The 12,452-nt window shown below is 38.2% G+C and overlaps 1 protein-coding gene across 5 annotated transcripts in view; it reads left to right on the forward strand.

The window, feature by feature from the left end:
• Nucleotides 1–12,452, forward strand: part of CABIN1 (calcineurin binding protein 1) — a 107,968-nt gene that overhangs the window by 27,643 nt on the left and 67,873 nt on the right. For all 5 annotated transcript variants that reach the window (XM_030285834.4, XM_030285836.4, XM_012578115.5 and 2 more), the window contains 3 exons: nt 71–222; nt 1,541–1,719; nt 12,083–12,265. In XM_030285834.4, coding sequence (XP_030141694.4) covers nt 71–222; nt 1,541–1,719; nt 12,083–12,265 — 514 coding nt within the window. The remainder of the gene's footprint in view (nt 1–70; nt 223–1,540; nt 1,720–12,082; nt 12,266–12,452) is intronic.

Raw genomic sequence — 12,452 nt, forward strand, 5'->3', positions numbered from 1 at the left:
AAGGACTATTTGTAATAGATTACAGAGCTACAAATTCTTTACTGACCAAAAGGACTTTGGTGTTTTTTAGGTATATTTTCGACTTCATGCTTCTATTTTGAAACTTGTGGGGAAACCAGACTCTGGAGTAGATGCAGAGGTACTTGTTAGTTTTATGAAAGAAGCTTCTGAGGGACCCTTTGCCAGGGGTGAGGAGAAGAACACCCCAAAAGTTGCAGAAAAGTGAGTGCTAGCTTCCAGCAGTATCTGCTGAATGAATGCTGATAAACTACTGTACAATAAACTATTAAAATGAAGCTGAATAAAATTTATGCTAATGTTTGCAGTTTTCTGGTACCATGAATAAGATTAAATCTGAGATCTCAATAAGTGGCACAGAGGAAATGGGAGGGGAAGAAAGAACAATTCTGATCTTGTGATCCATTTTGAAGCCACTGTTTTTATTTATTCATCAATTTGATTTTTAAAATCAACAGTTGAAAAATGCAAACACAAATTACATTCACTTATAGGATGAGAGATTTTAGTCCTTACAATTTTTCTCATTAACAACTACAACATATAGAGTTTACTATTGACCAGTGATAAGGGAGTGTCATGGTGGAGAAACTTCATAATTACAAATTTCCCTGGGCAGCTGCTAGTCATAAAAATTGAGAACCACAAAAAACTATTTTTCCTGTTATTAAAAAAAAATCTCCATAACATTAACAAAAAAACCTTCTCTCCCTAAATAAACTAAAGAAAACCCATTTTTAAAAGTAATAAACTAACAAAAAATGTTTAAATTTTATTTATTTACATTATCAATAAGAAAAAAAGTTATTAAAAAAGTGTTATAAAAATTTATTTTAATTCTTACGACTTTTTTCTTTTAATTACTGTTAATAAAATTTTCTTTATACCTTTTTCAAGTTTTACATATACTTTACCTTTCTCCTAGTCCTATCTTCCTACCTCACAACAAGAAATAAATAAGTGATTAACCAACACTAAAACCCACCACAATCATCAATACATTAAGTTAAAAAATACATTAAGTTAAAAAATCTTAAATTAACAAACCAAAACCACCACGAGGAAAATAACTTGTAGTAAAATCCTTTATTTAGAATTTGTCAGTGAATGTTGCCCTGATTTTTAAAAGTGTTTTCTTTTATAGTTATTTTGAAAGTTTTAGAGTTATTTTAAAAGTTTTCTATGCCTTCTGATGTTTACATGTTTCTACTGGAGTTCTCACATGCTGTTCATGTAAATAATGATTGTTTTGCATTCTTCTCTGTGGGAGGAAATAATTGATGGACTGTTGGTTTGACCAGTGTGGTTGGAGAGGTGGTAATTTCATCCTCCAATCCACTGCCACTTTTGTGATTCTGTATACTGTGAGGTCAGAAATAAAATTGGCTCTTTTTCTCTTTTGAACTTACCAAGCTTCTGTGTACTCACTTTGTGTCCAACAGCGACAAGTGAGTTTTAGTTGCTGTATTGAAAATGTAAGAACATGTATATAAACACTTCCTCTTTCTTCTCGCCCTCCCAGAGAAAAACCTTGCTTGATAGATGAAGACTCTCACTCCTCAGCTGGAACAGTGCCAGGCCCTGGGACTTCCCTCCCCTCCTCCTCGGGTCCAGGTCTGACATCCCCACCTTACACAGCCACTCCAGTTGACCACGATTACGTCAAATGTAAAAAACCCCGTCAGCAGGCAACGCCGGACGGTACAGTCCCTGTTCTCAATTCTGCCAGCAGGGAGGTGCTCTGAGCTCAGCATGGGGGGTTTGACCAGTTTGCTCAAACTGCTCAAGGAGGGTGAGGGGTCTGTGGTATCACGGGCAATATTGAAGCTCATTATCTTTTTATATATTCAATGCCTTAAATAGAATCGATGTACAGTCAGAGCTTTAAATACAAAACTCAAAGTTGTCACCTGCCGCCACTGGTACCTGTCATTTAGTCAAAATGGTAATGTTGGTAGGAGGAGTATGAGCTCACTGAATTTTCAGTGATTTTTGTTTTCTTCAGAGCTCTTTAGGAAAGATGTGGGTTTAAACTTTAGAAGGCTGGACACTGTTTTGGCCTGTGTGAAATGAATGGTGAAAATTTAAACTGGTTCAAACAAGACCAATTGGTAAAAAAACCAACACATACCAGTATTACAGTTTCTTGAAGGAGGCAGGTGACAACTATTTTGAATATATTGTGATTCAGCACGAAGTGATTTGCATGACAGTCCAGTAGATTTCATCTTTTAATTTTTATTGATCATTTACAATGACTGGTTAGCAGCTCATCTTTGAATATAAAGTGATAGAATAAATAATTGGCTTATAAATGCAAGAAGAAGGAGGGTGGTGTCATAGTGTTAATGAAGATTTTGCAATTGCATATATAATAGAAATTAAGTTACCATTTAAGTAACCTGAGTTTATTATTTGGCTAGGAATTTGATTTTAATTCTAATCTTCCAGCCATTTGTTTATCCATCTGGATCTATGAGTAACAGCACTCAAGGAGTAAAATACCTACAGTGTTTAGCTTGGTGTTGTTAGACTGTGCCAGGCCCCACAGAAATGCTTTGCTTGATATAAATTTATTTCTGGAGGGTGCGCTGCTTCCTATTGTCATTTTCTGAATAATGGAAATTGTAAATAACTTGGTTGACATGGTTTTGAAACAAATGTTCGTATGCCTGAAATTTTTTCAGGGTGAATTTATTTCTTTTCTTCAACAATTCTTGGTGCAACTGACAGAAGCTCTTTTATTTCTCTCATTATATTGAACAGAGAAATGTTTGTTTTGTTACTGCTTGCATTTCACTTGGGACTAATTCATTAGACTGTTTTGAAATAATTTGTAGTGTGGAGGTGTCAATGGGTTATGTAGTGATCAGGCTCTTTTATTGGCTTTTTGATTTCTTTTTACACAACAGCATAGAAGGGAGCAAATATTTAAATATTTCTTAAGTAATATTCCCTGTGGGGGGAATTTCTGCCTAGGACTACATCTGCTTAGGTCCTGAAGAGTGTCTCAGTGCTCCCAGGAGAGCCATAAGCTAGATAAATATTCAGTGTGTGTGCTTTGGAGCTCCTCTCCAGTGAGACACGCTGGGCTGCGGCAGCCGAGGGCCCGGTGGGAGCGGAGGCGGCTGCTGAGCCAAGCCTGAAGGTGCAAGTGCAGGAACATCTGCCTCTGCCAGGGCTGCAGGAGCAGTGCCTGGATCTGCAAGCTGAGCCTAGCTGGGTCTGAGCTTTGTGCTGTCAAAGCAATTCCAAATGTCAGCTGCTGGAAGAGGCAGAGTTTGGGTGATCTTCAGGAAGGCTGTGTGTAACCATGACAAGGAGAATTGCAGAGTACTGCATCATTCATAATGTTTTGTAAGTTGCTGGCACAACTAAACCCTGGATACAGCATATTGAAGAACCCCAGGAAAGTGAAATATTTGCCTTGGGGCTGTTACAGATGGAAGAGCTAACAGGCTGAGCTAACAGGCTCAGAAGTCTTCCACTTTTATATTATTACATATACTGTGCTCTTCTGCATGCATTTGCATTTTACTTGTATTAAAATACATAGTTCTGAAGTAAAATGCTCTTGACATCTTACACATAATCACATCACTGAAGAAAGCTGGCGCCAGCATTTCCATTGTACCATTCCTAAAAATAGCAAGAAAATACTCATTGTTTGACTACTCTTTGGATTATTTTTTAACCATTCTGACAGGAACAAAGCAGTCTATATTGTTGTTCAGAAATGAATAAGTTGACCAAAATTCAGCCAAGGTATTTATTCTTTTTGGGGCTTGACAGTCCTCTTATTTACTCTTTCATTGATACTGTTGATCATAGATGGCATAGGTAAAGTAAGGGTGTAGAGTTTTACACACTTTCATATACTAGCATAAGCAAGGTGCTATTTGGGATCATTACTGACCTCAGAGACCTTTTTTGACCATTTCTGTGTTCTGTGCTTTGAGAAAACATGACCTGTGAGGAAAGAGAAAAGGAATTGGGATGGTTTGTCTGCAAAGGAGAAGACTCAGGGGAGACATGACAGCAGAGTAACCTAAATAGTGTCGGAAGCTGTACTAAGAGTTAGAGGCAAAACCCCAGGATATCCATGTTCATGGAAGACAGAACAGATGATATCGCACTTAAATTGCATTTTCATTCTGAACATTAGAAAACTGTGTTAGACTAGTCTTAGGAAATTCTGGCACTGGAAGTCATTTAAAAAGTGTCGATGCAGCTGTCTGCCAGGCATGATGGAGATACAATTTACCCTGATGGAAAAAGGAATGGGCTAGATGAACATTTGGAGTTCCTTCTGAGCTCTACTTACTCTATTAAGTTTGTGGGTTTTGTGGGTTTGGGTTTTGGTGAGATTGTTAGTTTAGTGCCTTCTAGAGCAGTGAATTATCTCATTACAAGCTGGAGATAATTGCTGTACAGCAAAACATCTTTTCTTGAAAATACTGGGTTTCTGAACTTCAAACATTTATCTGTGAACAGGTGAAGCTGTGAGGGCAGTCTTATTTAGAATACATTATATTTGAATGTATCATTATAGTTCTGTAGCTCTCTAGGATGTTTTGCTTGTAGAAGATGATGACTGGGATATGCAGAAATCACTGATAAAGTTGAGAGCATTAAGACGCTTCAGATCCAGTAAATGCAATGCTGGTGATACTAGTTTTAAGTTGTGTATTTAATGAAAATCGGAGAAAGGAACCAGTAAATACAACTTGTAAAGTAACTAAACTTCTTTTTCCTTGTGGCAGCTGCTAGCACATATCTCCTTCAAGGAGACAAAGTATTGCTGAGTGGCAGCTGTTATTTGCTGGCTGACTTGCTGCTGTCATGTGTGTAAAATGGGCAGCTTCCTTTCTCTTTTCTTGTCCTTCCATTTGGAAACATCTTTTCTTTCCTTCTGTTAATCCCTTCTTTCCTGTCATCACCCCTGCCTATTGCTACTTTATAACCCTCCAAAGTGAAAACTTCCATTTGAAGTCTGAAGCGCAAGTTCAGACTCAGATTTTCTAAGAGCAAAATAAGAAACAGGAAAACTCAGGAACTTGCCCAGTTCACTCAGGCACTGAGACTTTCGTTACCTGTGCTGTTACTGTGTTTACACAGCTAAATGGTCAGTGTTACATAGCAAAACAGATACGCTCTCTGTCCTCCTCCATACAGACTGGATGTATGTAGTCAGTAAAGTTATTCCAATAAAAGCAATAGAGCTAGTTCAGAAAGCAGGAAAAGTAGTAAAATTTAAAAAAAAATCTGAATAAGGAATCTGTTTCCCAAAAAGTAGACTGGGAGCTTGTTTAGGAGTCTTTTTTGCTTTATTATGCCTTTGTTGTGTTGATACTCAATTCCATATTCCTGTGGTGGTATGCAGATGATGTATCCACGGCTATTGCAGTGTTAAAATGTTGTGTTGTTTAAGTCTTCATCCATGTCATGTAGTATGTCGTGTGTAGTTAGACTTAATTGTCCTTTTTTGTGTTTGTCTTTGCCTGATTGCTTTTGCAACCAATATTGCCCGTGCTGCCTCTAACCTTTACACAAATCTCTGTTCCCCAGGCATTCTCTTCCTGCTTTTACCTGTCACGGCTTGCTTTTAATAATTGGCAGAACCTGCATGATAAACTCACTGGGAAAGGCTCCTTGCTTCGTGCTGTGGGAGAAGTCTCACTCCATAGTGTGTCGGTCTGTAATTCTGCAAATGTGATGAAGATGCACAGTTTTTGTAAATGGGGGTTCTCAACATCCCGATGAGACAAAGGTGATCTCTGAGCAACTTCTTGCACCAGGTTGTCACTCCTGCTGAACTAAACTGGCTTCTGGGATGGAGTGGATGTTTCTGTCCATAAAAAGAACATCCACTTTGCATTCTGGAACATTAAAAGCTTGCCCTTAAAATTCTCTCTCTTCAGCAGTTAAAAATGAAATCTTTGGGTCTGCAGTGCATGTCCTGTTCTGGCACGTGGTGCTGGATGTTCATGGGGACTGCATACTGGACTCCATGAATAATGAATCACAGCCAGTTTATTGCAGTGTGCTCCATTTTTACCTTTCCCCAATTTAACCTCTCTCTGATTAGTACAAGTGTCACACTGAGATGTAGTGTGAGATTATGTAAAAAGCATTTGTCCAAATAAATGGGACACGGGTGAGATACTCTGGTGCTCTGCTCTTGAAGACAGAACAGCAATATAGGACTGTAAGTTATGGAAACACATTCTGTGTTCGGTACAGCCAGACAAAATATAGACTCTCATCTTTGACTCATGTTAAAAGAGAACTCCCTTTGAATTGCTGTCCTCAAATTAACCTACTCCCATGCAAATCTTTGCAATTCTTTTGTTTTTTAATAATGTGCAAATGCCTTTTGATGCAGAGCTAAATGTTGTCTTCCGTTATGGGTGGAATCTGTTTGCAGAATGAGAATTCTGTGATACATCATGTTTCTGACTGCAGACCAGTAGAGAAAAATGCTCATATGTTCAAGTGAAGAGGGGAGAGGTGGTGCCAGGCAGGACAAAGAGAGTCTGTACCTTCACAGCCTGTGAACAGCCCACTTTTATTGCATGAGACAAGATTTTTTTTTCAGTTATATATAGTTGCTTATTCATAAGCTCTGAACTGTGCAGCAGGATGTTTCGTTTCTGCAAATTGAGTTAGCATATGTATAGAGCTCTGTAGAAAAGCTTTCTAGGCCACTCATATCTGATTTTTTGACTTGGAACTGATTGTTTATCATGATTCAGATACCTTCTTACAGTAACTGGATGCACATTTTCCTTCACATGTTTAAGACAGACAAAGATATCATTAAGAAGTGAGTTGTACCCTCTTGGTTTTCTGAGCCTTTTACTTACTCCTGTGTGCAGATGTTTCAGAGGTCTTCTCCATCTTCCTTTTAACTTCCAGAAAGTTTCAAAAGAAGATTATTGAGCTACATAGTAAATAATTGTCAAAGGCAGAACACCTCATTGCCATTGGCACCATGAAGCTGTGCATAAATTCTGTAATTCTGTACCTGGTCATCATGCTTAGCAGTGAGAGCTCTGGCACTGGGATTGTCTGAGCTGGTTCAGGTCACTCACTCTGTGACACATCACCTTCCTTGTCCCTCCTCAGTGCTGAGGGGGCTCAGTTTGGGTCACTCACCATGACACATCACCTTCCTTGTCCCTCCTCAGTGCTGAGGGGGCTCAGTTTGGGTCACTCACCATGACACATCATCCTCCTTGTCCCTCCTCAGTGCTGAGGAGGCTCAGTTTGGGTCACTCACCATGACACATCATCCTCCTTGTCCCTCCTCAGTGCTGAGGAGGCTCAGTTTGGGTAACAAGGCTTATGGATGGTGCACAGGGCTGCTGTGGGCGGCTGCTGGCACAGGGTAATGCCTGCTGCACTACTGAGCCCTGATTCCTGTTGTATTTTAAAATTAAACAGTCATTTATGCTCCCCAGAGTTGAGCACCACTTTGTCCTGGTGGTGGGGTGGCCTGCAGGGGCTGTGCCCAAATGCTGAGGGAGCAGTGACAGTGACATGCTGATGGCTGTTTCTGCTTGTGGAGGAACAGTGGGGAACAGGGATTTTTGAAGTCAAGCCAGTAAACCTATTCCATTCAGGGTAAGATTCGTGTTAAAATGCTCTTAAGCATGGAATTAAGGCAAACAGACTTCAGATCTTTTTTCTAACATCTGTGACAGATGTGTTTTAGTAATGACAGTGATTTAACAATCCATGTGACTGACAGGGCCTCTGTGTGATGCAATAAAGGTCTTGGCAGTACAAATGAATACACAAGTTCTTTCTTCCCAATGCCATCTTTCTGATAATAATTAGTATTTTTTACTAATGTCCTTGAAAGTTAACAAGATTCTTCATTTCACCTTTTTAAATCTCCTGTCCAAAGCTGCTCTTTTTCACCTTTTGACAGCATAGGGGATGTTATCTGACACAGATTTGAAATGAAATGTCACAAATTGAGGACATTATGAGAAATGAGGTAAAAGAAACTTGCTTTCAAGTGCCATTTTCTGAATTTTTTAGAGATAAACATGAAGTATTTAACTTTACATCAAATTGAGATTTCAGCTCATCGGGTTGTTTGAAATCTTCCTAAAACTTAGGAACAATGCAATGAAACAAAATATAATGATACCAAGGAGAAACATCTGCTATTAGATCATATTTTTCATAGGAATATAGTTACAGTTACTTATGCACAATTTAGTAGAACTTTCTCCCATGTCTCTTCATTTCCACTACAGATAATAATTTTGGGACATTAATACCCAGCTGTGTTTTTATCTTAGCTTTTGAAGTAATAGGAAACTTTATAGGGAGGGACCTCAAAAGAACATTTAGTTCTTGATTTACCAATCTCTTACAACAAGGGACCACACCAGCTTTTTGGAAAAGCTTGCCTTATTGCTATTGCTGGATGGAAAAACTCAGAAAATAGGTAAACAAAATATAAAAACATTAAAAAATAAAATATTTTTCAAAATATAAAGATATTTTTTAAAACTTTAACTCTTAAATTACACTGGGTTGCATTAAATTGTGTCTAATTATTCCAGAAATTATTAAGAAGCACTGCTGTTCTCTGTGGATTTGTGTCATTCAGAAGGGCAGGTGTTGAGAGCAGTTGGGAATTTGGAATTCATTCTCATGCCTCATGCACTGCAGTCTTTGGCATGTAGGTTAAGTAGCACTAATGACTGTCTCAACTGCACTCAGCTCTTACCAGAGAAAGGAAAAGCTTCATAGCACAACAAATGTAAAATATATGCTATATTTTTATTTTTATAAAAGAGATGCATTTGGCAGCTAGGCAAGAAGATAATAGTACTTTCACATATACAGAACATGGAATTTTTTTTTTTCTTTTTCGAAAACCAGAGTTAGGATGTGAGTTGATGCAGTTGGCAATAGTTCTCTATTGCATAATGCAATATTTAGGTATTGACAGAGCTTTTTATTATATTAAGGAACATTTTGGGTAACCTAAGAAATGATGGCTATTTTGTCTGCCTGTCTTCAGAAGCCCACAGTGACTCCGTAGTTTGGTTCACTGTGCTATTTTCTAACTGTATGTAGCAGTTCAGATAGAGATGAGGGAAAAAAGAGTCAATTTTCTTGCTGCAATTAAAACCTATTGCCTTTTGCACTGTACCTAATGAATATGAACAGCAATTATTGTATTTTTATTTTGGTTAATCATATGTATTTGGAAATTCTCCCTCATCTTTTTTAAGAGAAGTCCAATTCTCCTGGTAATTTTCATATGTCATCTCATTAATCTCTCATTTTTATCCTCTCCTCTGAATTAATTTTTCCCTATTTCAGTGTCTTTTTTAAAATGTGAGTCCCAAATACAGATACCATAATTAAGTTTAATTTTCATTAGTGCTCAGTAGAACAGGAAGACTCTTACATATTTTTTTCTGTGAAATTACTGATTACACATTCAAGAGTGCTGCTTTGCTGAGGTGTGTTTAGAGTAGCCTGACATTTTGGCCAGTTCTGGTTTGAGACACAAATTCATCACAAATTCACTTGTGTCACTGTGTGTTCTGGGATCGACTCACACATTTTCTACTCCTGGTTGTGTTACCTTTTATGTGCTTAGAGAAGGATTTATTTATTTATGCTAAAATAATTCTGTGAAAAATGAAGGCTGGCTGACTCCCAGCTTTGACCTTTCATCCTTTGTAAAGATAAGTACTACACTTTGTTTTACATTCCCTGGGACTTTACCCATCCTCTGTGATTTCTGAGAAATTAATACTAATAATTGGTGGCTGCTGCTAATTTCTGGAATACTCTGGAGTTTTCCATCTGGCTCACTTAGTCTGAAACTATCTGCTGCATTCAAGGAATATCTAATATAATAGAAAGTTGTCTCAATAGTCATCTTCCTCTGGTTTCCAGTGATTAAGGAGCCCAATGTTAATATAATTATTTTTAAAATAGAGTTAATGTATTGAAAGAAAAGGAGAATAAACATCGCTACCTAGACCCACACTCATTTAAGCAGAAATTTCAAATTAAATTAGCTAGCTAATCGTAAGGAGGTGTTTACATTTGTTCCCATAAGGAAAAGCTCATGCATACATTTGAAATCTAATGTGTTGAATCATTGTCTGTCTTTGCATGATTAAAAACTACTGTAATTTCCCAGTGATCTGATCTCACCCAGGCATATTGGTCTGGCACTTCTTGATTTACATCTGTTGTAACCCGTCATCAGAACTGACCTGCAGGCTTGTGGCAACATCTGGAAATTTGCAAATTTTTTTCCCTAGATGAGTAATTCAGCCTCTTTGCCACAGATACAGAAACTTCTCTTAAAAAAATATCAAGAGAACTCCTGTAAATGGTTTTCCTGATGTCAACTGGGAGTTCAATAGTATCGATTTGTACCACAGAAAGTTATTAAAGCTTTATAACTGAGTCATTTAAAGCTTGACTGACCTCTCTTCAGAATCCTTCTCTTCCCATTCTTTATAATTATATTCTTTCTGTATAAAACTTGTCATCATTAACCAGCTTATATAGCTTCCAATTAGGAAGCAAATACTGTTCCCCCGTTCTTTTTCAAGATACAGTTTTATCAAGATCTGCTCACTGAAAGGGAAGGTTTTCTTTGTGTGGTAGTGAAAAACCTACAGAGTGCATCAAATTTGGTTTAAATCCATTGGAGTCCTAATAAGCAGAACCTGATCTGCAAGCTGAAGGTTTGCAGAGGGAATTATCTTGATAAAATAAATTCATAGGAGGCCCTTTGCTCTCTCCTGAACAAGTGCAATTCAGATGGAACAGAAGAAATTTAATTAAATTATCCGCTCATCTTGAAGCAAGGGCTTTTGCTTTGTTAGTTTTCTTTCTTGATCTTATCAATAAAATTAGTGAATCAGAATGCAGTGGAACTACCTAGACAATGGATGTAACCCCCTTCTGGTTATGCTATTTCTGTATAGAATCATAAAATGATTTGGGTTGGAATGGACCTTTAAAGATCGTCTAGTCCCACATCTGTGCAATGAGCAAGGACACCTTTAACTAGATCACAGAATCAAGTATCAGTATCTTAAGAAGAAATTTGAGATAATTCTTGTGGATTCCAGATTTGAAGGGAATTCCCTGTATTGGAATTTTATACTGAACATTAAATTATGTTGGCACAATACGGAAAAATGCCAGTTTCCCATTTCAGTGGGAATGTGCAGGTCTCTTTCAGTCAGAGACTAAGCTGCGTTCTTTAGTCATGCAGGATTGCCTCTGATAACCCTTGATGTAAAGAACTTGGGTTATATCTGGCAGGTTTCAGACATGAGTGGGAGGTTTTCACTTGCCTGTTCTGAGGTGTGTTTTATCCCCCTGATAAAGTCACAATGCCTGTTCCTGTGCAGATTAACAGCTTAGTTGTGACTGTACTGCAGTCAGCAGCCACTGCTCCACTCTTTCAAGGTAAAATCACTTCTCCTATTCTTCTGTGCTGCCTTGAAGTCCAGTTTCCCTGTCTGGGTTAGGCCAAGTTCTTTGATGTGTCGTTTATTTGCCATATTAAATCACCTTTCAGAACGTTTGTTGAATAGCATCTTACACCTGCAGGATAGTTGGCATCAGAGATCACTCCTGTAAGTCTTTGCCTTCTAATTGTACCTTTTTTTCTTTATTTCATGAGAATTTTTACCAGTATTGTTCTTCATGGTTTTCTCTTGTCAATTGAACTTTGCTTGTGTCAGGTTCAAAATTTTACCGGGTGCTTTTCAAAGCAAATGGTAAACCTGGGAGATTTTACAGGGCCGTACTACCTGAAATATTGTGTCCCCAGTCTAAGTGCTCTTGAAAGTTGAGCTTAATTGCTTTTGAATCAAATTCCAGGATTATAATCTAGGAAGAAATGTGGTGAGAATTACCACCTTTTCTTGGTGGTGGTAAGGGATCCTATGTGGCATTTGTAAGAGTTTGCAGAGTTTTGTGTTGCTGTTACCAAGAGACAAGTAACAGCTTGAGGAGTATGAAGTGGTGCATTCCTTCTTTATCTCTTTTGCAGAGAGGAGTCAGGATAGCACTGGGGCAGTGCTGTCTGACTCCAGTTCCACACAGGATATGTTTAATGAGCCTGCCAGTTCTCAAGACAGCCTGAAGAAGGCTTACACAGAGAAGAGGATTTCTACTACCTATGCTGATACGCTGATGCTCAGCAAAGAGACCCTGGGATCTGCAGAGGAAAAGGGTATGCCTGATTTAATGGATAATGTCAGCTGCAAGAGTCTCATTCAGGTGTTTCTGCTGGCTTGCAGATGCAGTGAAATATGTTGCACTGTGGCTAAGAATTTTAACTAGGTATCATTGCTGCCTGTATGTGTGGTAAATTTGGAACTGTGCCTCACTTATGTGGCCACCAACCCAATTTGTTCTGT

Source organism: Taeniopygia guttata, chromosome 15, assembly GCF_048771995.1.
Source record: "Taeniopygia guttata chromosome 15, bTaeGut7.mat, whole genome shotgun sequence".
Taxonomy (NCBI): domain Eukaryota; kingdom Metazoa; phylum Chordata; class Aves; order Passeriformes; family Estrildidae; genus Taeniopygia; species Taeniopygia guttata.